General features: G+C 44.3%; 1 protein-coding gene across 1 annotated transcript in view; it reads left to right on the top strand.

Moving 5' to 3' along the window:
- Positions 1 to 27,961, top strand: part of LOC124788514 — a 367,862-nt gene that overhangs the window by 291,100 nt on the left and 48,801 nt on the right. The window contains exon 5 of the mRNA XM_047255783.1: positions 11,966 to 12,134. Within this exon, the coding sequence (XP_047111739.1) occupies positions 11,966 to 12,134 (169 nt within the window). The remainder of the gene's footprint in view (positions 1 to 11,965; positions 12,135 to 27,961) is intronic.

The following is a 27,961-nucleotide window of genomic DNA, read 5'->3' as shown; positions in this document are numbered from 1 at the left end:
GGGCGTGGAATTTCAGAAGCTTGAACGTGGTAGGGAAACTAGAAAATCTGAAAAGGGAAATGCAGAGGCTCAATCTAGATATAGTAGGGGTCAGTGAAGTGAAGTGGAAGGAAGACAAGGATTTCTGGTCAGATGAGTATCGGGTAATATCAACAGCAGCAGAAAATGGTATAACAAGTGTAGGATTCATTATGAATAGGAAGGTAGGGCAGAGGGTGTGTTACTGTGAACAGTTCAGTGACCGGGTTGTTCTAATCAGAATCGACAGCAGACCAACACCGACAACGATAGTTCAGGTATACATGCCGACGTCGCAAGCTGAACATGAACAGATAGAGAAAGTGTATGAGGATATTGAAAGGGTAATGCAGTATGTAAAGGGGGACGAAAATCTAATACTCATGAGCGACTGGAATGCAGTTGTAGGGGAAGGAGTAGAGGAAAAGGTTACAGGAGCATATGGGCTTGGGACAAGGAATGAAAGAGGAGAAAGACTAATTGAGTTCTGTAACAAGTTTCAGCTAGTAATAGCGAATACCCTGTTCAAGAATCACAAGAGGAGGAGGTGTACTTGGAAAAGGCCGGGAGATACGGGGAGATTTCAATTAGATTACATCATGGTCAGACAGAGATTCCGAAATCAGATACTGGATTGTAAGGCGTACCCAGGAGCAGATATAGACTCAGATCACAATATAGTAGTGATGAAGAGTAGACTGAAATTCAAGACATTAGTCAGGAAGAATCAATACGCAAAGAAGTGGGATACGGAAGTACTAAGGAATTACGAGATACGTTTGAAGTTCTCAAACGCTATAGATACGGCAATAAGGAATAGCGCAGTAGGCAGTACAGTTGAAGAGGAATGGACATCTGTAAAAAGGGCCATCGCAGAAGTTGGGAAGGAAAACATAGGTACAAAGAAGGTAGCTGCGAAGAAACCATGGGTAACAGAAGAAATACTTCGGTTGATTGATGAAAGGAGGAAGTACAAACATGTTCCGGGAAAATCAGGAATACAGAAATACAAGTCGCTGAGGAATGAAATAAATAGGAAGTGCAGGGAAGCTAAGACGGAATGGCTGCAGGAAAAATGTGAAGACATCGAAAAAGATATGATTGTCGGAAGGACAGACTCAGCATACTGGAAAGTCAAAACAAACTTTGGTAACATTAAAAGCAACGGTGGTAACAATTAGAGTGCAACGGGAATTCCACTGTTAAATGCAGAGGAGAGAGCAGATAGGTGGAAAGAATACATTGAAAGCCTCTATGAGGGTGAAGATTTGTCTGATGTGATAGAAAAAGAAACAGGAGTCGATTTAGAAGAGATAGGGGATCCAGTATTCGAATCGGAATTTAAAAGAGCTTTGGAGGACTTACGGTCAAATAAGGCCGAAGGTACAGATAACATTCCATCAGAATTTCTAAAATCATTGGGGGAAGTGACAACAAAACGACTATTCACGTTGGTGTGTAGAATATATGAGTCTGGCGATATACCATCTGACTTTCGGAAAAGCATCATCCACACAACTCCGAAGACGGCAAGAGCTGACAAGTGCGAGAATTATCGCACAATCAGCTTAACAGCTCATGCATCGAAGCTGCTTACAAGAATAATATCAGCTTAATAGCTCATGCATCGAAGCTGCTTACAAGAATAATATACAGAAGAATGGAAAAGAAAATTGAGAATGCGCTAGGTGACGATCAGTTTGGCTTTAGGAAAAATAATGGGACCAGAGAGGCAATTCTGACGATACAGCTAATAATGGAAGCAAGGCTAAAGAAAAATCAAGACACTTTCATAGGATTTGTCGACCTGGAAAAAGCGTTCGACAATATAAAATGGTGCAAGCTGTTCGAGATTCCGAAAAAAGTAGGGGTAAGCTATAGGGAGAGACGGGTCATATACAATATGTACAACAACCAAGAGGGAATAATAAGAGTGGACGATCAAGAGCGAAGTGCTCGTATTAAGAAGGGTGTAAGACAAGGCTGTAGCCTTTCGCCCCTACTCTTCAATCTGTACATCGAGGAAGCAATGATGGAAATAAAAGAAAGGTTCAGGAGTGGAATTAAAATACAAGGTGAAAGGATATCAATGATACGATTCGCTGATGACATTGCTATCCTGAGTGAAAGTGAAGAAGAATTAAATGATCTACTGAACGGGGTTAGGTTAGTGTTGTTTTAACGTCCCGTCGACAACGAGGTCATTAGAGACGGAGCGCAAGCTCGGGTTAGGGAAGGATGGGGAAGGAAATCGGCCGTGCCCTTTCAAAGGAACCATCGCGGCATTTACCTGAAACGATTTAGGGAAATCACGGAAAACCTAAATCAGGATGGCTGGAGACGGGATTGAACCGTCGTCCTCTCGAATGCGAGTCCAGTGTGCTAACCACTGCGCCACCTCGCTCGGTGATCTACTGAACGGAATGAACAGTCTAATGAGTACACAGTATGGTTTGAGAGTAAATCGGAGAAAGACGAAGGTAATGAGAAGTAGTAGAAATGAGAATAGTGAGAAACTTAACATCAGGATTGATGGTCACGAAGTCAATGAAGTTAAGGAATTCTGCTACTTAGGCAGTAAAATAACCAATGACGGACGGAGCAAGGAGGACATCAAAAGCAGACTTGCTATGGCAAAAAAGGCATTTCTGGCCAAGAGAAGTTTACTAGTATCAAATACCGGCCTTAATTTGAGGAAGAAATTTCTGAGGATGTACGTCTGGAGTACAGCATTGTATGGTAGTGAAACATGGACTGTGGGAAAACCGGAACAGAAGAGGATCGAAGCATTTGAGATGTGGTGCTATAGACGAATGTTGAAAATTAGGTGGGCTGATAAGGTAAGGAATGAGGAGGTACTACGCAGAATCGGAGAGGAAAGGAATATGTGGAAAACACTGATAAGGAGAAGTGTCAGGATGATAGGACATCTGCTAAGACATGAGGGAATGACTTCCATGGTACTAGAGGGAGCTGTAGAGGGCAAAAACTGTAGAGGAAGACAGAGATTGGAATACGTCAAGCAAATAATTGAGGACGTAGGTTGCAAGTGCTACTCTGAGATGAAGAGGTTAGCACAGGAAAGGAATTCGTGGCGGGCCGCATCAAACAGTCAGTAGACTGACGACAAAAAAAAAAAAAAAAAAAAAAAAAGGTCCCTGGAATTTGCCTCTGAACTAATCAGTTACAATTATTTTTGAATTCAGGTAACAATCAATTACGACGCCAGTCACTGCTCGTGCAGAAGCAAGTTTTTTACTTGCGGAATCGTAAGGCCTATTATATCAGATGTCAGAACAATAAGTTTAAAGTAAAAGAATACAGTAATTGATAGAATAGTAAATGATTCAATAAATGTTGAATGCAGTAAGGTAATAATAATGCCTCACCTCAGTACACTGGCGTAACAGAAGTCAAGGGACAGCGATATGCTCCCATACAGATGGCGGTAGTATCGCGTACTCCAGGTATAAAAGGGCTCTGCTTCGGCGAAGCTGTCATTTGTACTCGGGTGATTCATGTGAAAAGCTTTCCGAAATAGATTAACGGCGTCATTATAGCCGCACTACGAGAATTAGCGGACTTTGGACGCGGAATAGTAGCGGGAGCTAAACGCATAGGACAGTCGATTTCGGAAATTGTTAGGGAATTTTATATTCCGAGATCCAGAGTTTCAAGATTGTGCCGAGAATAACAAATATCAGGCTTTACTTCTCACCATGGTCAACGCAGAGGCCGATGACGTTCAATTAACGACCGAGAGCAGCAGCGTTTACGCGGAGTTGTCAGTGCTGACTGACAAGCAACACTGAGTGAAATAGCCGCAGAAATCAATGTGGGACGTACGACGAACATATCCGTTAGGCCAGTACGGCCAAATTTGGCGTTAATGGGCTGCGGCAGCAGATGACCGACGCGAGTGCCTTTTCTAACAACACATCATGTCCTGCAGCACCTCTCCTGGGTTCATGACCATATCGGTTGGATCGTGGACGACCGGAACACCGTGGTCTGATCAGATGACTCCCGATTTCTTTTGTAACAGCTAATGGTAGGGCTCGAGTACGCCGGGGATCCAACGAAGCCATGGACCCAAGGTATCAACAAGGCACTGTGCGAGCTCGTGGTGGCTCTATAATGGTGTGGGCTGTGTTTGCATGGAATGGACTGCGTCGTTTGGTCCAACTGAACCAATCATTGACTGGAAATGGTTATGTTCGGCTAGTTGGAGACAATTTGCAGCCATTAAGGGACTTGATGTTCTCAAAGAGGGACGGAATTTTTATGTATGGCATTGCGCCATGCTACTGAGCCGTAATTGTTGTGGACAATTCGAGTGAATGATTTGGCCACCCATTTCCCCCGACATGATTCTCAGTGAACGTTTATGGGACATAACCGGAAGGTCAGTCCGTGCACAAAATACTGTATGGGTAACACTTTCGCAATCATGGACGGCTATAGAGACAGTGTGCTTCGACATTTCTGCAGGGGGGTTCCAAGGACATGTTAAGTCCTAATGGCATCGAGTTACTGCACTATGCTGGGCAAAAGGAGGTGCAACACGATATGAGGAGGTATCGTATGATTCTTGTCACCTCGTTGTAAAAGTGTTATTATTCTAATATGCAAATATTTTTTAAATTCCCAACTATTATTGAAAAAATGTTCAAATGTGTGTGAAACCTTATGGGACTTAACTGCTAAGGTATCAGTCCCTAAGCTTACACAATACTTAACCTAAACTATCCTAAGGACAAACAAACACACCCATGCCCGAGGGAGGACTCGAACCTCCGCCGGGACCAGCCGCACAGTCCATGACTGCAGCGCCTAAGACCGCTCGGCTAATCCCCCGCTGCCCCAACTATTATTCCATGTCATTCATTGAAATATTAATACTTTCAAATGAGCAACACATCATTATTGCAATGCTGGCATTCGGCAACTGACACATCGCTACATATAATCACAATAAGTCGAAAACTAAATCATTGTACTTAAATATAAAGAAAAGGATTCAAATTCAGCAATTCATACGATCTTGTATAGTTATTGTGAATATTAGCTCCAAAATTTCAGTTACCATAATATTATTGTTATTCATATTTGGATTAATGACTTAATTGTTTAGATACAGTCTGAACTTTCAGACTGGAAAAAATTAGTTTCACTGTCTGCTAACTTTAATGAATTTCATTAACGATTTAAGTCATTGTTCATAGTGTAGCGGCACCACCGTTTGGGATAGGGAAAGTTAGTTTTGTGCAATATTCTGAGCACAAGTTACAGCCGGATGCGGGCCAGATTGCAGTGAGTTACTCATAGCAACAGTTGCAAAGCAGAATAGAGGCCACAGGGCTGTCAAATTGCTGAAAGAGTGTACATAGCGGTTTTGCATGTCACAAATCACAGGCACAAGGAGCCCAGTGGCCAACCTAGCGTGTTATGAGTTAGTGACGTGAAGCGGTGCGTATGGCACAACAGAGGCGCACAGCCGCATATAAATAGGTGCGGGTTTCTAACGAGATTCTTTCAAGTGAGGCAGCTCTCCTGGAAGGCGGGGCGTGTCACACCACCAGGTACACACAGCAGCAGATGGGGCGCAAGCGTACCAGTGCAACTGCCGGCTCCCTGACGACGCCGCAACTCCGCTGCTGTACAAGACCAACACACAGCAGTGCATGCACGGTCGCTGAGGCAGCCATTCCGCGCCAAGCTGTTTCGCAGACAGTGAAGTGGTGTCCTCAGTATTGTGGGACCCAGTGACGCAGACCGAGAGGAACGGGAGCACTGTAGTTGGAAACAATAACTCACTTGGAAAGCTCGGGCGAGTCTTAGTATGGTGCCTTTTACCTCTTCCCACTACATTTGGTGTTGCTGTTACATTCAGTGGCAGAAACTGCCACTAAATTTGCTGTCAGAGGTGGGATACAGGCCAATAAGACTTGGGATAAAACGCAAAAAAAAACGCAACTGACCCAAAAAAAGCGCCGCAAAAAAGTGGCCGAGTGGTTCAGGTGTTGGAATGCTCATCCAATATGCTCTGCACGCATGGGTTCGGATCCCATTCTCGGCGAATATTTTTAAATATCTTTGTGGGGGGATAGCTTATATTAGGCGCATTTGGATGACTTAGCAGACAGTGTCTCGTTCACAGACTCATTATTTCTAAAAGCTGTGGTTCGAATTCTCGTCATTTTTTTTCTTAGTTTTTATTTTTTAGACGTCCGTTCCCTAGTTCTCGTCGTTTTGTCATTTTGTCACATGACACTAGCCTATTACATGACAATGGGATACATTAAACTACGTGTATGTGTCTACATTGGAGAGCAAAATAACTGATGATGGTCGAAGTAGAGAGGATATAAAATGTAGACTGGCAACGGCAAGGAAAGCGTTTCTGAAGAAGAGACATTTGTTAACAGCGAGTACAGATTTAAGTGTCAGGAAGTCGTTTCTGAAAGTATTTGTATGGACTGTAGCCATGTACGGAAGTGAAACATGGACGATAAATAGTTTGGACAAGAAGAGAATAGAAGCTTTCGAAATGTGGTGCTACAGAAGAATGCTGAAGATTAGATGGGTATATCACGTAACTAATGAGGAGGTACTGAATAGAATATGGAAGGAGTTTGTGGCCCAACTTGACAAGAAGAAGGGACCGGTTGGTAGGACATGTTCTGAGGCATCAAGGGATCACAAATTTAGCATTGGAGGGCAGCGTGGAGGGTAAAAATCGTAGATGGAGACCAAGAGATGAATACACTAAGCAGATTCAGAAGGATGTAGGTTGCAGTAAGTACTGGGAGATGAAGAAGCTTGCACAGGATAGAGTAGCATGGAGAACTGCATGAAACCAGTCTCAGGACTGAAGACCACAACAACAACAACAACATGTGTCTACAATCCGTGTAGGGCACAAACGTAACTGGTCTTGTCAAGTTCATGTATGGCGGCTTCCCGGTCGAGTATACAAACGAGGAATACGTATCTTCGTCCACAAATAATGGATAGAGGTCGTCCAAATGCTAGTCGTACTCCATAGAGGACACGATTCTTGAAACCGCTCACCAATCAACTCGATAAAGTACCCACAATATTGCAAAGCAGTTACAGGTATTTCAAAGACTGGTTACTGAAATGTTATACGATGAAGAACTACAAAAAATATAAAATGGTTCAAATGGCTCTGAGCACTATGGGACTTAACATCTATGGTCACCAGTCCCCTAGAACTTAGAACTACTTAAACCTAACTAACCTAAGGACATCACACAACACCCAGTCATCACGAGGCAGAGAAAATCCCTGACCCGCCGGGGAAGAACTACATTCATACCACTACGCATTATCTCAACACCAGCGGCAGCGGCCAGAAGGCCACGTCGAAGAGTACAGTTTTGTGAATGGCTTTTGCACCGAGTGGAAGATAATAAACATTTTATAAATAACGTGGTATGGACTGACGAATGTAGCCTCACTCGTGACGATATTTTCAACCTTCGCAAGAGCCAGGCACGGTTTAACATAAACCTGTTGGCTGGAACAGTGGGAGGAGTGCTTTTGGCCCTCGCCTATTGCCAGACAATTTTAATGCACTCCCGTACCATACGTTTCTTTGCACTACTTTGCCTGACGCATACGAAAACGTTCCACTTGGTATTCGGTGACAGCTATGGTTTCAGCAAGGTGGTGCACTTTCGCACATTGTAATGAATGTGCATAATTATTTAAATGAAGCGTCTCCAGTAAAACGAATTGGTCGTCTAGATCCAATGTTATGGTCTCCATGTTCGCCGAACCTTAATCCACTAGATTTTTATTTGTGGGGACACTTAAAGGAACAAGTTTATTTTACTCCACCCATGTATGTACACGACCTAATAGCTCGCGTTCATGCTGCTTCGAGATAGTGGATGCAGGTAGTAACGTCCCCTTTGGAAATTACGAATGACAGTGCTGGAAAAACTCTTACGTTATTTGAATTTCAAACAGCTGAGCAAAACTTAACGTACTCAGTTTTCTCTTTTCTTATTTTGGTCATCACTAAACTGACACACAATATTTTTTAGCGCAACGCAATCTGTCTTTCAATAATACCTTCAAAAGAATGGCCCTGACTAACAATAACCTTTACCTTTCATGAATAACTTACCTCACAAAAATCTTCGGTACTCGAACTATTGCAATACAGCGAGCGCCAAAACTGCCAGGTAAATAAAAGATTCTAACTACTGAAGGCACTAACTACTGATAGGCATAGCAAATGAGATTTTGACAGAGAACAAAACAATGAATTTACCTTAATAGTGTTCAAAAGTCACCATATATATATATATATATATATATATATATATATATATATATATATATATATATATATATATATATTTCAATTCATGACGTCCATCTTCCGTCACATCTTCCGCTTATAGTAAATTCTCAAAACTCTGGCACCTCTCTCTTCACATCCGCCACTGCTGGTGGCTCACCTCCAAGTGCCCAACGCTACGCGCTGTTCACATCCAAGTGCGCAACACTACACAAGCGAATATTCCAACAGTGAGTCCAACCAGCCACGGACTGCACACAGCGCAGTCAGCGATTTTCATACAGAGCACCATGTGGCGTTACCAACATATAAACCTAAACAACCTACTTCCAAGTTGTGTTGCGTAAGGTCCAGAAAAGTATGATGCAGCGAGTTGTGAAATGTTTGCCAACGCAAGTGGTCGCTTTGAACATCTTCTGTAAAGTGAACAGTGCTCGCACGTGTACATGCCGTTTGTGTGAAAATAAGCCTTGACGTCTAACGTACAGAATGGAATTATTGTGCGTAGCGTGATGTGCTGTCTAGTGCAGCCTACCTATTGAGTGTTTGTACCTCAGTGGATACAGACGATGTTACTGTAGCCGCTATTGTTTCCTACAGGCTTTACTCGAGTCAAGGACGAAACAAAGTGCTTGTTTATGGCTGCAAGAAATTCATATGACGTCTTAATGTTTAATTTTTAATTTAATTTGTGGTAAGTTCCTGTGAGACCGAACTGCTGAGGTCATCGATCCCTAGGCATACACGCTACTTAATCTAACTTGAACTGGCTTACGCTAAGGTCAACACACATCCATGCCCGAGGGAGGACTTGAATCTCCGATGGGAGGAGCCGCGCGAACCGTGGCAAGGCACCTTGGACCTCGCGGCTACGCAGCACGGCGCTTAATGTTTAAATGAAGGTGACAGTAACAGAAACAAATATCTACCTCTACATATATACTCCGTTAGCCTCCAAGCCGTGTGTGGCGGAGGGCATAATTCGCGCCAAAGTCATATTCCTCCCCTCCCCCCACCGTTCCATTCGCGGATCGCACGAGGGAAAAACGACTGTGTGAACGCCTCAGTACGAGCTCTAATTTCCCTTACCTTTGAATGGTGATCATTGCGCGATATGAAAGTTGGTGGTAATAATATATGCTCTACATCTTCGGCGAAGATCGGATTTCGGAATTTAGTGAGCAGCCCCTTCCGTTTAGACCGTCGTCTACCTGCAAATGTGTCCCACTTCAAACTTTCTATGAAATTTGTAACGCTCTCGCTATGGCTAAATGTACCAGTCACGAATCTTGCCGCTCTGCTTTGGACCTTCTCAATCTCTTGAATGAGACCCAACTGGTAAGGGTCGCAGACAGACGAACAATACTCTAAGACTGGAAGAACTGACGTGTTGTAAGCAATTTCCTTTGTTGAAGGACTGCATCGCTTCAGGATTCTACCAATAAACCGCAATCTAGAGTTCGCCTTGCCCGTTAATTGCGTAATCTGATCATTCCATTTGAGATCATTTCGAATAGTCAAACCCAGATACTTGACGGATGTTACCGCTTCCAAACACTGGACATTTATTTTGTACTCGTACATTATTGGGGATTTTCGCCTTGTTAAACGCAGTAGGTTACACTTACTAATGTTGAGAGATAACTGCCAGTCATTACACCACGCATTTATTTCCTGCAAATCCTCATTGATTTGTTCACAACTTTCGTGTGATACTACTTTCCTGTAGACTACAGCATCATCGGCAAACAGTCTAATGCCTCTGTCAACACCATGAACCAAATCGTTTATGTAAATCGCAAAAAGCGCGAAATATTCAACAAATCGCATTGTGTATGTGTAAACTGGATACAGTTTGATGTTTTAACTGAAAAAAAAAAGTTTGGCGCTAACACGACTCCGATGACCGCGAGTCTGCATATCTCGTCTCACTCAGCTAAAGGGATGACTGCAGTACAGCGCAGAGTTCATGCCACCTGCTCTTGGGTCTGGGTAGTTTGTTGATTTGGAGGAAGGGACCAGACAGCGAGGTCATCGGTCCCATCGGATTAGGGAAGGATGAGGAAGGAAGTCGGCCGTGCCCTTTCTTGGCAGCACTGCATGCAATTACAGAGTTAAACCTAATTCATGGGACTAGATTTGCTACATACACTATTCCTTGAACTAGAACGAGAAATCTCATGGTGCCCGCCAAGTGCGACTTTTATTCTTCACCCTATATTTCACAATATTCAGTTTTACGAATCTCAATCGATAATGAACATACACTACTGGCCATTAAAATTGCTACACCACGAAGATGACGCGTTACAGACGCGAAATTTAACCGACAGGAAGAAGATGCTGTGATATGCAAATGATTCGCTTTTCAGAGCATTCACACAAGGTTGGCGCCGGTGGCGACACCTACAACGTGCTGACATGAGGAAAGTTTCCAACTGATTTCTCAGACACAAACAGCAGTTGACCGGCGTTGCCTGGTGAAACGTTGTTGTGATGCCTCGTGTAAGGAGGAGAAATGCGTACCATCACGTTTCCGACTTTGATAAAGGTCGGATTGTAGCCTATCGCAATTGCGGTTTATCGTATCGCGACATTGCTGCTCGCGTTGGTCGAGATCCAATGACTGTTAGCAGAATATGGAATCGGTGGGTTCAGGAGCGTAATACGGAACGCCGTGCTGGATCCCAACGGCCTCGTATCACTAGCAGTCGAGATGACAGGCATGGCTGTAACGGATCGTGCAGCCACGTCTCGATCCCTGAGTCAACAGAAGGGGGCGTTTGTAAGACAACAAACATCTGCACGAACAGTTCGACGTCATTTTTTTCAGATGATTCCAGGTTCTGTTTACAGCATCATCATGGTCGCTTCCTGTGTATTACCCGGCGTGATGGTATGGGGTGCCGTTGGTTACAAGTCTCGGTCACCTCTTGTTCGCGTTGACGGCACTTTGGACAGTGGACGTTACATTTCAGCTGTGTTACGGCCCGTGGCTCTACCCTTCATTCGATCCCTGCGAAACCCTACATTTCAGCAGGATAATGCACCACCGCACGTTTCGGGTCCTGTACGGACGTTACTGGACACAGAAAATGTTTGACTGCTGCCCTGGCCAGCACATTCTCCAGATCTCTCACCAATAGAATACGTCTGGTCTATGGTGGCCGAGCAACTGGCTCGTCACAATACGCCAGTCACCACTCTTGATGAACTGTGGTATCGTGTTGAAGCTGCATGGGCAGCTGTACCTGTACACACCATCCAAGCTCTGTTTGACTCAATACCCAGGCGTATCAAGGCCGTTATTACGGCCCGAGGTGGTTGTTCTTTGCACTGATTTCTCAGGATCTATGCACCCAAATTGCGTGAAAATGTAATCACACGTCAGTTCTAGTATAATATATTTGTCCAATGAATACCCGTTATCATCTGCATTTCTTCTTGGTGTAGCAATTTTAATGGCCAGTAGTGTAGTTACATGTGTGATAAAAAAAAAGTAATCGACGCAATAGCAACCTTTCCGTGGGATGTTTGTAATATGGCAGGTAGTTAGGTACTCGGTGGGGTCAGAGCGGCAGGCCACTGTGGTGAGTAGTGCACTGGTTGCAGGCGCTGCTGTCGCTGGTGCAGCGGCTGGGGGCCCGCCAGCTGGTGGCGGTGCGGGCGGCGGACGCGACAGCTGCGCGCCAGGCTGAGGACCTGCTGGCCGCCGCCAAGGCTGCCAACATCTGCGTGCTGCGGCCGCCGCTCGACACCACAGGACTCTCCGCGCTACACGGTACGGACCAGCTGGTAGAAGTGTCTTACAACTCAATGTGTCTGTTCTAAGTAGGTAGGCTGCAAATGGCGAAGGTGAGGGGACGGAGTCACGTACAGAGAGTGATAGGCACAATCTGTGTACTCTATGTTGCAACGTTCATATGCTATACATCTGAAAAGTTCTGTGCATCCACAACAACTCTGGTCCCACATTACTTGTCCATGTAGTTTCTAAATCCCCATCATCTCTAGATTACCCTTTGGCGTCCTCATTTACCGACCTTCCTCACACCTAGTCCAACCAGCCAACCTGTCCCTCTAGTATATCCAAAGCACTTTTAAACATGCCCGAAAGAACAGATACCATCTTCATATATAGTTAAGGCTCACCGGCCATTTCATGCGGATGCACAAACAGTGTCCGAACTCTTACGGGAATCGGCAGTAAAGCCGCGAGTAATGAGTATAATGGGCAGGGGCACTTTGAATATACTGCGGAGCAATAAGTTGCGAATGTGGGTCTCACGGGAGGCGTGTCAGAGATATGTCCCTGCCATGTAAGCAGGAGATCTCGGGTTCGAGACCCACTCGGGGCACACATTTTCAACTGTCCCCATTGACTTATATCAACGCCTGTATGCGGCAGCTAGGGGTATTCATTTCATTGTAATTTAAACAGTGTTCCAAATTGCAATATCCACCGTAGTATAGCACGAGAGACTTGTCCCATCTTACTCCAGACGTATAACACTAAGCTCCTTTTCCACAAAATGTGAAATGTCTGTCTTCATGAAGCCCATTTTAAGATACACCATTCAAGGAACTGTCTATCATCTAATGTCATAACTGTCATTCAAAATATTCACTCCTTCGACTGACCTCATCCCCTTCTCCAAACCACTTGACTGTTCGTTCGATATTTCATTCTAATGCCATCAACAAATAATCCCAGATCCATTACAATTGCCGCCCGCTGTGGCCGAGCGGTTCTAGGTGCTTCAGTCTGGAACCGCACGACCGCTACGGTCGCAGATTAGAATCCTGCCTCGGGCATGGATCTGAGTGATGTCCTTAGGTTAGTTAGGTTTAAGTAGTTATAAGTTCTAGGGGACTGATGACCTCACATGTTAAGTGCCATAATGCTCAGAGCCATTTGAACCATCCATTCCAATTTCATATTTTCCTACGTAGGTAACCTTGTTTAATGTCATTTCAGACTAACCACTTTCAGTACCTCCTATCATTGTATTGTATTGTATGTTAACCGGGGACCTAGAAACGACGGAGAGGCTCCGTCCCCCCTGCAGCTGCAGTGGTCCACAACCCCACGACGACTACCGCAGTCCACTGCACCCCTCCGCCGCCCCACACCGAACCCAGGGTTATTGTGCGGTTCGGCCCAGGGAACGTCTCACACCAGACGAGTGTAACCCCTATGTTGGCATGGTAGAGTAATGTTGGCGCACGCGTACGAGGAGAACTTGTTTGCGCAGTAATCGCCGACATAGTGTAGCTGAGACGGAATATGGGGACCAGCCCGCATTCGCCGAGGGAGATGGAAAACCGCCTAAAAACCATCCACAGACTGGTCGGCTCACCGGACCTCGAACCAAGTCCGCCGGGCGGATTCGTGCCGGGGACCAGGCGCTCCTTCCCACTCTGGAAAGCCGTGCGCTAGACCGATCGGCTAACCGGGCAGGCACCTCCTATCATACTGCACACAGTCGCCCACCACAGTCAGATTCAGATCATTATCCTAACCCAAGCAAGGCTCACTTGATAAAGTCCCTCAAACACCCATCCCTCCCCTTCCTATCCCACCCTATACCTGACATCAGTTCCCTACCAGTACCCCATTTCCACTTTCTTCCTCATGACATCATCCCATTCTACCCACCAATTAATCTGGAACCGGTCAACAAACTTCCTAACATCATCTTCCAGCTGACCTGGTAAGTTACTGGCATCATCGTCTAGCTTTAACACTAAGACTTTCACCTTGTATATCATCAACAAACCACGACAAAGCATTTAAGTATCATCTGTATGTTTTCATATATTATTGTCTGTTTCTGCTAAGTTGAAAAAAAAAGGACTGTACAACTGCAGACTGCGGTATCTATTAGCCAGGTGTAACCCCTGCACCCACCCTCCTCAATTCGTCGAATTAAATGGCAATGAAGAAAGAGAAACGGCGCGCCAGTATTATTATTAAATACACAATTATTTTCTGCAAAATGTGAATCACTGACTGGAGTCTGTCAGAAACACCAACTGCTCAGAGACACCAATTCGCAATTTGTCCGGAAACTGATGCTCTGAAGGCAGCTGTAAGCTCTGAACCAACTGAAGAGTGGAAATGTCTAATGTTGAAAGTGCCATTTTTTCACAAATCATGTTTCAGTGCAGTTGTGTTCTCGGTACTCCGTTGCATGTCCCGAGACTTGTTCAAAGACACAGAGCATTGAGAAAATGGTTCAAATGTCTTTGAGCACTATGGGACTTAACATCTGAGGTCATCAGTCCCCTGGAACTTAGAACTACTTAAACCTAACTAACCTAAGGACATCACACACATCCATGCCTGAGGACCTGCGACCGTAGCGGTCGCCCGATTCCAGACTGAAGCGCCTAGAACCGCTCTGCCACACTGGCCGGCCTTGAGAAAATGTTTCAAACATTCGTTACTGGGTGTAGCATGATCTTTGTAGAAGCAGTGCTTCCCTCTGGAGTTGCAAGTGCCGTGCGTCAATGTCTCCTCCATTTATTTGATGCACAGTTTGTGTGGTAAGCAGAGGTCATGTAAGATTCTGCTTGTATCAATAAAACCTTTATAATAGCAGGACGATTTTGCAGTTAAGCATGCCTCTGTACCGTGAGTTTTTTTCACAAGCTGTGGAGTTAGCTAAAGCTATGAAGAAGCCATTCCATGTAACCCAAAACATATAAATTACTTCTTTGAATTTAAAGATGGTTGCTGAAACACTGTTTCAGTGCAGGCTTACGAGACGTGCAAATTCAGTATGATCAAAGTGTCTCTAACTAAGAATGGAAGAATGTCAGTGTCTTCAAAAGAGTAAAGGCCTTGGTTGATGTTTGCCATATCGTATTTCATCTGAAATACATGTCATGATTATCAGTTGCAAAACGGAAAAAACCTGTGGCCGGCCGGAGTGGCCGAGCGGTTCTAGGCGCTACAGTCTGGAACCGCGCCACCGCTACGGTAGCAGGTTCGAATCCTGCCTCGGGCATGAATATGTGTGATGTCCTTAGGTTAGTTAGGTTTAAATAGTTCTAAGTTCTAGGGTACTGATGACCTCAGCAGTTAAGTCCCATAGCTCAGAGTCATTTGAACCATTTGAAAAGACCTGTTGGTGGTGTCGTCATCTGTTCCTCAATAGCATAAGAAGTTCCACAGCAAACTTTGCAACATTTGGTCCCAAGAATAGAATTGTGTGAGAAACAGAAGCCAATACTGAGAGATTTTTTCTCGAATTTAATTTTTTTACTCTCTTGTAAAAATTTAAAACATCTGAGAAATTGTTTTTGTTGGCTCCATTTATGCTACTTAAATTATGCTAGTTAAACCATTACTGCTGTATTCCTGTACATGTATTATCAAAAATGAAATTTAGTGCTTCAGTATTAATGACACTTGAAAAAAAAAAGTTTTCTCACTAGCATTGAAAGGAATTTCACTCTTGGGCTGTACTTACAAGTTTTTTTTCCAGAATTGTACAAAATAGGATCAAAGAACAACTGGATAAGGAACTGGGGAAATGTCAAGGAGGCTTCAGACCTTGAACAAACTGTGCCGGACAAACAATTTATCAGAAATTAGTTATGGCTTATTACCGCAAATGAAACAAGCCTTTCTCAATTATATTTATAGATTTTAAGAAAGCAAATTATTCTATTCATAGGTCCTCACTGTTAAAAAGTTTGAGACATTTTGGATTCCACCCAAAATTTGTTAAACTGATAGAACTTACGTTAACAAATACAAATTCGAAAATTAAGTCCAGAGGAGAACTTTCTTAATCATTCTTGGTAAAAACTGGTTAAGGCAGGGTGGCCAATAAAAATTGACAAACAGAGAATGGAAAGGGTGGTTTCGGATAAGGAGAGAAGGGCACGATACGAAAGTATGAAAGGGTACTGGGCCAACAAAAAAAAAAACGAACCCAATTCATAAGACTGACTAAAGTGGTCCAATGTTGTGCAAAACAAAAAAAAAAAAAAAGGCACTTATAACCGGTCAGTTCCCTAGTATGTCGCCTAGAACGTTCTTAATAAATTATTTTCTAATGTGTCCCATTTTTCTGTAATAACGAGGTGACCAGCAAAGTATTGTATCAAAATACCTTCTCAATTTTTTGGATTCAAACAAGTTATGTACAAACAAAGATACATTGTTTGTCGCTTAGAAAGTTTGACATTTCCAGTCTTCAACTGTCTTGTAGACTCAGTGGGATAGAGTTGTGCGGTTAAGGCCAAGTATCTGTCCCGCTACGGCATGACTACTCTAGCTAGACCTTGTACTGGTCTATGACGAACATTTCCTGTCTATTAGAACCAGCGCCGATGCCTTGAAATCACACTTTGTGACACATTCATTGTTGCTGAGGTTGTGGTTTCCGTCTGACCGCATTCAGGGCGTCTGGTTCGTGCGGACAGCTTCACGGTCACTTAATCCCCATTCACACGACTGACTTTCTTGTCTCAAACGATTACTAGGACTGCTTGTGGCAAGTGAGTCTACTGCAACGCCTCTGGCGCGTTAAAGAGAGTCGTTCGGTATTGGCACATCGGCGACAAAATTATGTTATTCTGCCAGTACTGAGGATGAAAGTGGGTTATGAGTGGCCGTACTCGTGGAGAAAGTTTGAATATAGTTACACCATTAAGCTTTGACGGACTAACAGTGATAGAGTTTATTAATTAGCGTAACAAAATACATAGTGGATGTTCTTGACAAAACTTGTATGGTAAATTATTCAGACTTCTGAGAACTGAAAGGACAGGAGAGGTGTCGCTTAAAAACATCAAAACATCAATATTTATTCACCAAAGAAAATGTATAGAAACAAGCACGCCATAAATGCTTAGGGAGCAGTAGGTAACGCCTTTTTTTTACTTTTTACTGTATGTCAAGTTTCATTTCCAAGCTCTAAATAACATCTGAAACTGTTTTTCTTCTTCAGTAGAACTGGAGTTTTTAATGTCGAAACAATTTTTATTAGAAACGTTTTTAATCTACTCTCGTCCTTCTTTATACACAGTGTAGGCTTCTTCTTTGTCCAGGTACTATGAAACCTAGATTTTTTCTTTTAGATAACCAGTTTATCTTCAGGGAGAACACTTCTTGTACTTCTTCTTCTTCTGCTTTCTCATCATTTTCTTCTGTTATGCAGCAAATCTTGTTCGGCCTTTTGCAGCTGCTTTTAGTCTTTGCATCTTTTTGCTTGTGTTACAAAGCATCTTTCACCAAGCTGTTCACGTTGCCATAAACATAGCAGTAATGTAGCACCAAAGAAACTGGTATAGGCATGCGTATTGAAATACAGAGATATGTAAAGAGGCAGAATACGGCGCTGCGGTCAGCAACGCCTGTATAAAACAAGTGTCTGGCGCAGTTGTAAGATCGGTTACTGCTGCTATAGTGGTAGGTTATCAAGATTTAAGTGAGTTTGAACGTGGTGTTATAGTCGGCTCACGAGAGATGGGACACAGCATCTCCGAGGTAGCGGTAAAATGGGGATTTTCCCGCACGACTATTTCACGAGTGTACCGTGAATATCAGGAACACGGTAAAACATCAAATCTGCGACATCGCTACGGCCGGGAAAAGATCCTGCAAGACCGGAAGCAACGATAACTGAAGAGAATCGTTCAACGTGACGGAAGTGCATCCCTTTCACAAATTGCTGCAGATTTCAGTGTAGAGCCGCCAGCAAGTATCAGCGTGTGAACCATTCAACGAAACTTCATCGATATGGACTTTCGGTGTCGAAGGCCCATTCGTGTACGCTTGATGACAGCACGACAGAAAGCTTTACGGCTCGCCTGGGCCCGTCAACACCGACGATGGACTGTTGATTTTTGGAAATTTGAGGTACATCTACATCTACATCTACATGGATACTCTGCAAATCACATTTAAGTGCCTGGCGGAGTGTTCATCGAAACACCTTCACAATTCTCTATTATTCCAATCTCGTATAGCGCGCGGGAAGGATGAACACCTATATCTTTCCGTACGAGCTCTGATTTCCCTTATTTTATCTTGGTGATCGTTCCTCCCTATGTAAGTCGGTGTCAACAAAATATTTTCGCATTCGAAGGAGAAAGTTGGTGACTGGAATTTCGTGAGAAGATTCCGTCGCAACGGATAACGCCTTTCTTTTAATGATGTTCATCCTAAATCCTGTATCATTTCTGTGACACTCTCTCCCATATTTCGCGATAATACAAAACTTGCTGCCTTTCTTTGAACTTTTTCGATGTACTCAGTCAGTCCTATCTAGCATGAATCCCACACCGCGCGACGGTATTCTAAAAGTGGACGGACAATCCTAGTGTAGGCAGTCTCCTTAGTAGGTCTGTTACATTTTCTAAGTGTCCTGCCAATTAAATTTTCTAAACCCATGTTTGGTTAGCCTTCCCCACAACATTTTCTGTGTGTTCCTTCCAATTAAAATTGTTCGTAATTGTAATACCTAGGTATTTAGTTGAATTTACGGCTTTTAGATTAGACTGATTTATCGTGTAGCAGAAGTTTGTGTTCCTTTTAGCACTCATGTGGATGGCCTCACACTTTTCGTTATTTTAGGTCAACTGTCACTTTTCGCACCATTCCGATATTTCTTCTAAATCGTTTTGCAGTTTGTTTTGATCTTCTGATGAATTTATTAGTGGGTAAACGACAGCGTCATCTGCAAACAACCGAAGACTGCTGCTCAGATTGTCTCCCAAATCGTTTATATAGATAAGGAACAGCAAAGGGCCTATAACACTACCTTGGGAAACGCCAGAAATCACTTCTGTTTTACTCGATGACTTTCCGTCAATTACAACGAACTGTGACCTCTCTGACAGGAAATCACATAACTGAGACGATATTCCATAAGCACGCAATTTCACTACGAGCCGCTTGTATGGTACCGTGTCAAAAGCCTTCTGGAAATCCAGAAATACGGAATCGATCTGAAATCCCTTGTCAATAGCACCCAGCACTTCATGTGAATAAAGAGCTAGTTGTGTTACACAGGAACGATGTTTTCTAAACCCATGTTGACTGTGTGTCAATAGATCGTTTTCTTCGAGGTAATTCATTATGTTCGAACACAATATATGTTCTAAAATCCTGCTGCATATCGACGTTAACGATATGGGCCAGTACTTTAGTGGATTACTCCTACTACCTTTCTTGACTATTGGTGTGACCTGTGCAACTTTCCAGTCTTTGTGTACGGATCTTTCGTCGAGCGAACGGTTGTATATGATTGTTAAGTATGGAGCTAATGCATCAGCATACTCCGAAAGGAACCTAATTGGTATACAGTCTGGACCAGAAGACTTGTTTTATTAAGTGATTTAAGTTGCTTCACTACTCCGAGGATATTTACTTCTACGTTAGATCTTATGGGACCAAACTGCTGAGGTCATCGGTCCCTAAGCTTACACACTACTTAACCTTATTTGCGCTACGGTCAACACACACATACACCCATGCCCGAGGGAGGACTCGAACCTCCGACGGGAGGAGCTGCACGAACCGTGTTAGGACTCCTAGACCGCGCAGCTATACTTCGCGGCGGACTGTAGATGACTGCAAACATGTTGCCTGGTCGGACGAGTATCGTTTCAATTTGTATCTAGTGGATGGAAGTGTACGGGTATAGAGACAACCGCATGAATCTATGGACCCTCCATGTCAGCAGGGAACTATTCGATCCGGTGGAGGTTCTGTAATGATGTGGGGCGTGTACAGTTGGAGTAATGTGTGGCCCCTGATATGTCTATATGCGATTCTTACATGTGACACGTACGTAAGTGTCGTATATGATCATCTGCATGCATTCTTGTCCATTGTGCATTCCGACGGACTTGGGCAATTCCAGAAGGACAATGCGACCCCCCACACGTCCAGAATTGCTGCAGAGAGGCTCCAGGAATACTCTTCTGCGTTTAAACACTTCCGCTGGAATGCCTTGCAACGTGTTGTTCAGAAGAGGTCTCCACCCCCTCGTACTCTTACGAATTTATGGACGGCCCTGCAGGATTCATGGTGTCAGTTCCCTCCAGCACTACTTCAGACATTAATCGACTCCATGCCACGTAGTGTTGTGGCAGTTCTTCGTGCTCGCGAGTGTCCTACGCGATATTAGGCAGGTGTACCACTTTCTTTGGCTCTTCAGTGCACAAGATGTTTCCAGGTCCTTCCTAATATCTATATTTCTTACTTTGTGTATCCTGCAGGGTTCCTACGGAATTTTATTTCGTTCGCCTGTAATCTTTTTTTTTTTTTTGTCTTTTTCTTTTATCACACAAGGTTCACTCGACACAACTTTACAAAATTTAAATTACTGCTCTTTGTTTGTCTTGGAGAGATCTTATAATGGCGCTGTTTAGCCAACTACACTCTTGGCTATTAAAATTGCTACACCACAAAGATGACGTGCTACAGACGCGAAATTTAACCGACAGGAAGAAGATGCTGTGATATGTAAATGATTAGCGTTTCAGAGCATACACACAAGGTTGGCGCCGGTGGCGACACCTACAACGTGCTGACATGAGGAAAGTTTCCAACCGATTTCTCATACACAAACAGCAGTTGCCCGGCGTTGCCTGGTGAAACGTTGTTGTGATACCTCGTATAAGGAGGAGAAATGAATTCCATCACTTTTCCGACTTTGATAAAGGTCGGATTGTAGCCTACCGCAATTGTGGTTTATCGTATCGTGACATTACTGCTCACGTTGGTCGAGATCTAATGACTGTTAGCAGAATATGGAATAGGTGGGTTCAGGAGGGTAATACGGAACGCCGTTCTGGATTCCAACGCCCTCGTATCACAAGCAGTCGGGATGACAGGCATTTTATCGGCATGGCCGTAACGTCTCGATCCCTGAGTCAACAGATGGGGACGTTTGCAAGACAACAACCATCTGCACGAACAGTTCGACGACGTTTGCAGCAGCATGGACTATCAGCTCGGAGACCATGGCTGCGGTTACCCTTGACGCTGCATCACCGACAGGAGCGCCTGCGATGGTTTACTCAACGACGAACCTGGGTGCACGAATGGCAAAATGTCATTTTTTCGGATGAATCCAGGTTCTGTTACAGCATCATGATGGTCGCATCCGTGTTTGGCGACATCGCGGTGAACGTACATTGGAAGCGGGTGTTCGGCATCGCCATACTGGCGTATCACCTGGCGTGATGGTATGGGATGCCATTGGTTACACGTCTCGGTCACCTCTTGTTCGCATTGACGGCACTTTGAACAGTTGACGTTACATTACAGATGTGTTACGACCCGTGGCACTAACCTTCATTCGATCCCTGCGAAACAATGCATTTCAGCAGGACAATGCACGACCTCATGTTGCGGGTACTGTACGGGCCTTTCTGGATACAGAAAATGTTCGACTGCTGCCCTGGCCAGCACATTCTCCAGATCTCTCACCAACTGGAAACGTCTGGTCAATGGTGGCCGAGCAGCTGGCTCGTCACAATACGCCAGTCACTACTCTTGATCAAGCCTCATGGGCAGCTGTACCTGTACACGCCATCCAAGCTCTGTTTGACTCAATGCCCAGGCGTATCAAGGCCGTTATTACGGCCAGAGGTGGTTGTTCTGGGTACTGATTTCTCAGGATCTATGCACCCAAAATGAGTGAAAATGTAGTCACATGTCAGTTCTATATAATTTATTTGTCCAATGAATACCCGTTTATCATCTGCATTTCTTCTTGGTGTAGCAATTTTAATGGCCAGTAGTGTAAATTTCTCAATTTTATCTTTTTTAGTTAGGTCTTCTCTACACATTAGCATGGTCCCTAAACATTTAAATCTATGTGCCAACTCTATGACCTTGATTTCTATTATGTCCTTACTGCGTTTCTTCCACAGAAAGCCATGGATTTTGTTTTTTGTAGTAATATTAAGATGTTATACCAGGCGTCGATGATTAAAGTTCCAGTTTCGAATAGATGGCGCTGTAAACTTCAGAATATGCGCACCAAAAGTCTTGCGGCACATGGCTGTTCCTCAGTTTGCGTCCTAGACGCATAGCATGACGGTCTGCATGTAGGATCGCTCGCTGCTAGTAAAGGCCCGTAACAAGAATGGTGACTGTACGTGAGTAGCCCTGCAAAAGTTCCAGACAATCAAGTGTGTGAAAAAAAGGCGCTGGCCCGGTGTCTACTAACGGCCTGGAGAAATTCCAAAAGACAGGTTCTTTAAAGTGCAATGTAAGAGAGGAAGGAAAACGGTTGACCTGACATCTGTCTCAGGTGTGGCCACAGAGTTGCAGAAGGCGTCGAGCGGTGGAGTGTAAACGTGTAGTGCAAGGGGTATTGCCTAAACGTTGGAGATGCCTGTAAGTGGGGAAAATAAAATCCTACGAAAAATCCCGAATTGCTATCCATACAAAATCGGCCAAGTTCAGGTGTTGCATCGTGCTGATCTGCCAACAAGACTGCGAGGTGCCGAGGCTAGCAGTGTATTCAACACTAAATTTTTCTAGAATCTTCATATGGAAATGATGCTCTAAGCCCCCCCCCCCCCCTTTCCGACTCCGACTTTTGCTGTTGCACATGGATTAAGAAAAAACGCGAATTGACTGTAATCAACCCTGCAAGTGGAGTAGAAAAGAGTTTGGCACCTGCAATAATTTAATTTGATAGTAATTAATTTGATAAAGGAAAGTTTCATTAATGTAGTGAGAAATGAAAGGGTTGCTTTACCGATCCACAGAATGAAATTTCTGTCGAAAACAACAATTTGATTTATTATGACTAAACTCAAAATAATAAACAAAACACAAGAAACATTTACAATATGTCAAATTGGATACTCAAATAAATGCTGTGAAGGTGGAGTTGTCCATAAACTAGCTTGTGACGTTCATGACCAAGTGGTATGTGGAGGCAATTCCTTGCAACTGAAATCTTAAGAGAAACACCCAGCCAACCCAACATTAATTGCTGCTACAGTAGTGAGAACTCAGACAATGAACATCCAAGACAGAACCACGTAAGAAAAGAGGGGAACAGACGCGCTCTACTGAGCTCTGATTACCACAGAGCAAAACTCCCTAATATGCCGGTGCTGCGGACATACATTACCAAGCTGTCTTCTTAACTGCAAGGACACGATCTGGCGTACCGGAGGCGATGGCTGGTTGCTTCGACATCCCGTCGTGGTGATGATACTGTCCCGAGTATAGTGCGAAACAAATTATCCTGGTCTGGTTGTTCCAGAGTAAAGACTTACTATCAATACAAATGCGCCTCTGAGGGATACAAAGAAGGCTCGCCACACAATCACTGACGGTACAGTGACTGATTTTAACAAGCGAAGTCACACAGTAACTCCGATACAGTCAACTTTAGCCAAAACTTCTCAAGACGGACAACATAGGCCGCTTGTACGCAGAACGCTCAATTGCCAGCTGTACTCGGAAAGTTACGTTGAAGTCAAAACTTCAGCAACTTCGTCAAACAGTTACAATTAAATGAAAGTATATTAGTCAGCCAACAGAAGGCAGACTGTCCAGAGCAGCGAGAGCTCCATCTTGTAACCTACCCCGACTCTCTCAAGAGCACCTGTACAAGCCGAACACAGAACATTCTCGCCCCCACGACAGTGGCCGTGGTTAAATGTTCCAATCAGCAACTCGAAAACCGACGGAAAATTCCACTCTATTGCTGACGGACTACTATTCCACCAATGGAGACCCTTGGCGCCAATTTCTGCACCGATTTTGCTACGTCACGGATCTATCCCATGAGCCAGTCAATCACAATTATGATTTTGCAGATAACGCGGGAATTTGCCCGCCAAGACTGTCTGGGAACACAAGTCATTCCCACGTCTCGCTGGTAGCCCGCCAGGAAGTGTTTTCACTAAGTTTCGCGAAGTAACGGATTCTCTAGCCAAGCCGCTGCTTCAGGCCCCTGTGGGCGTGTCGCCTCTGCTCTTATGACAATGTCGGCATCTGGAAAGCATTCACTCTACTCCCTCACACCCGTTGGCTTAACCCTTTCAAGATCAGCAGTACCCGCCTGTCACCGGACCACCCGGGTGACGGGAGACGCTGCGTGGGAAGTCCGCGTGTGAAGGAATAGCAACTTTTCATTGCATGCAATTAGAGAGGAAAATCGAGTTACTCAGAGTAAGATAGAAATATTAGAGGGGGCTCATGCCACCTCTCAAGACAAACGTTCGCTCTCGAATATCTTGCTCGCAAGGAAACGGGGAATGAATGGCCATGGAATGTTCTGTGGAAAGACGAAACCTATTTCCATCTCCAAGGACGTGTCAATACGCAGAATTGCGGAACAGGGGCAACGGAAAATCCGCTCCATCGGTGCCACTTCGTTCACCAAAGGTTACCGTGTGGTGCGGTTTGGCGGCATCGTTCATCGCAGCGCTGTATTTTTTCTAGGAGATGAGTTCTGCGAGTCCTGTTACCTGCACCGTCACTGGTAAACGCTACGAGAGTCTTTTGCGCACCAACGTCATTCCATCGCTCCTCACATTGCACACCCAGTGGAGCGGCTGCTGCCTGCCGGTGTGACCGAGCGGTTCTAGGCGCTACGGTCTGGAACCGCGCGACCGCTACGATCGCAGGTTCGAATCCTGCCTCGGTCATGGATGTGTGTAATGTCCTTATGTTAGTTAGGTTTAAGCAGTTCTAAGTTCTAGGGGACTGATGACCTCAGCAGTTAAGTCCCATAGTGCTCAGAGCCATTTTCGAAGCGACTGCTGCAGAGGCATTTCGGAAACGGTAGAATTATCAGCCGTCATTTCCCTACAACCTGGGCGTCCAGATCACCTGATCTTAATCCGTGTGACATCTGGCTGTGTGGATATCTGAAAGATGTGTTCAGTGCTCCAATTACGAACGTAGCTGAACTGAAGGCACGTATTGCCCAACGCGTTCCGAACGTGATCCCAGAGACACTTCGGTCTGTTGTGGAACCTGCTGTTTCTCGATTTCAACTTGCGGCAGAAAACAGTGGACAGCGTACGGAAAATGTCTTGCGCAGTCTCGCGACAGTGAAAAACCGATGCCATGTTGCTTTTTATGCGGTTTTTAGTCACAGGACGACTGAAAACTGTTGTCATTTAGTTGATTTTGTATGGATAGTAATGCAGGATTTTTTTGTAGGATTTTGTACACCATGCTCGCAGACACATCCAACGTCCGGGCAATCCCCCATGTACTGCACGTTTCCACACCATCGCTCGACCCCTCCCGCAATGATGTGGTGACATTTCCGACCAAAAGAACGTCTTTTAGAATTTTATAATCATTTTCTCTAGACCCTTAGCAGACATCTTACCAGGGTATTTACCCTAGAGTGTCTAGAGCTTCTACAGAGCTACTCACTCTCAGCCACCATTCTTGTTAAAAACCTTTACCAGCAGCGGGCTATCCCAGAGACAGTTATGCTGGGCCGTCTCGGACGCAGGCTGAGAAACAGCCGTGGGCTGCGCGTCTATTGAAGTGCATATCTTGCGTTTACAGCGCCATCCATTGGTCAAATTTTCGTTTTTTCTTCTTTTTTATTCCATAAAGTTTCCTCCCGCGTCAGTATATGCTGTTAAAATCTGAACATCATTATGAGCAGTGCTTCTCTTTCTAGAGCGGTTTGAATCTGGCACTTTAATTATGGACGCCATGTATAGCTGATATATTTTGTGTGGTTCATAGGCATGGGAAAACACTTGTAGGAAAAGTATCAACTTCCTCGTATGACCATCGCAATGTACTGTGAAGACAAAGCGAACAAGAAAATAAAGATTAATAAGAAGCAAAAGCACAAAATCCGTTATTATAACATAGGTAAGCACATCGAGGGAGGTCACCTTGCGACGTTAGCAGAAGATGCGACCGTCCCCACTTTCTGCGCATGCGCAATATCCAGTAGACTCAGGCTATTAAGGTTTACAGTCACCACAAGTTAATTGATCTTTGACGACGACGACCCACATACCATGTAGATGGCAGTTGATTTACATGCAGCCACGGATGAGCATCTAACAGAGTAATCGACGCTGAGAAGAACGTCATAGACTTTAGAATCATAACTTACGTTTCTTGTGTCTCTTATCATCTTTCCTAATTACTCTTGACTAGTATAGAGTTATAGAACGATTCCTTTAAATTACTAGTCAAAAGAACGTTTATCGCTATTTGATAGTATAGAAAAATAATTCAATCCATTTCGTGTCTGGCTTGTTAACTACACTGACAAAACATTGAGAAGTCGAATATTACATACTTTTGATAGTTACTAAAACAAAGAAATGACGCATAAAGTACAGACATTGCCGAGGTGGAGTGGTTTGCGTTTTGCTTGTCTCAATAACACGGATAGCCATACAGTAGGTGCAACGGGAACCGGAGGGGTGGAGGGGAATCTGTAGAGATGCCAGACGAACGTGTGGTTCTTGAAGAGGGGAAGCAGCTTTTCAGTAGTTGCAGTGGCAACCGTCTTGATGCGTCCTTGATCTGTCCTTGTAACATCAGCCGACACGGCCTTGCTGTGGTGGTTCTGCGAATAGCTGAAAGTGAGGGGATACTACAGCTGAAATTTTTCCCGTGGTATGTAGCTCTACTATGTAGTTAAATGATAATGGAATCTTCTCGGGTAAAGTATTGTTGAGGTAAAATAGTTCTCCATTCGGATCCCCCGCTAGGGAGTAATCAGGAGATCGTGGTCATCAGGAGAAACGAAACTGGAATTCTACGGACCAGAGCGTGGAATTTTGGATCGCTTAATCGGGTATGTAGGTTAGAATTCCGGGCGGGAAGGAGCGCCTGGTCCCCGGCACGAATCCGCCCGGCGGATGTGTGTCGAGGTCCGGCGAACCGGCCAGTCTGTGGATGGTTTGTAGGCGGTTTCCCATCTGCTTCGGCGAATGCGGGCTGGTTCCCATTATTCCGCCTCAGTTACACTATGTCGGCGATTGCTGCGCAAAAAAATTCCCCACGTACGCGTATACCACCATTACTCTACTACGCAAACATAGGGGTTACACTCGTCTGGTGTGAGACGTTCCCTGAGGGGTCCAGCGGGGGCCGAACCTCACAATAACCCTGGGTTTGGTGAAGTGGACTGCGGTAGTCGTCTTGGGGTTGTGGACCACTGCGGCTGCGGTGATGACGGAGCCTCTCCATCGTTTCTAGGTCCCCGGTTAAAATACTATATAATACAATACAATGTAGGTTAGAAAATCTAAAAAGGGAAACAGTTTAATATTTTTTGTGGGATCTGAAATTTAAAAACCTCTCTCACACCGGCCTGATTTAGCTTCACTGATCAGGATAGTAAAAAAAACATGCGTATATTAAAGGAATTTTCATTCACAAAGCAGGCTTATCACATGCACACAGTTCAAAACTGTTCTATCCTGATTAAATTGAGCTTAACTTAAATTCCATAAGGCAGTGAAGCAATTTATAAGTGTCGGTGCGACGAAAATTGTCAGTCGATCTCCTGAAAACATTTGTAATAATTATTAACTTTCGGTGATCACATGGGGAAGACCGGAGATCTGCTGGTAAGACCGTGTTAGCCCATTTATTGAAAGTAATAAACT

Source organism: Schistocerca piceifrons, chromosome 3 (genome assembly GCF_021461385.2).
Source record: "Schistocerca piceifrons isolate TAMUIC-IGC-003096 chromosome 3, iqSchPice1.1, whole genome shotgun sequence".
Classification (NCBI taxonomy): Eukaryota; Metazoa; Arthropoda; class Insecta; order Orthoptera; family Acrididae; genus Schistocerca; species Schistocerca piceifrons.
Note: the sequence above shows the minus strand (reverse complement) of the source record. Positions and strands in the feature narration are given on the sequence as shown.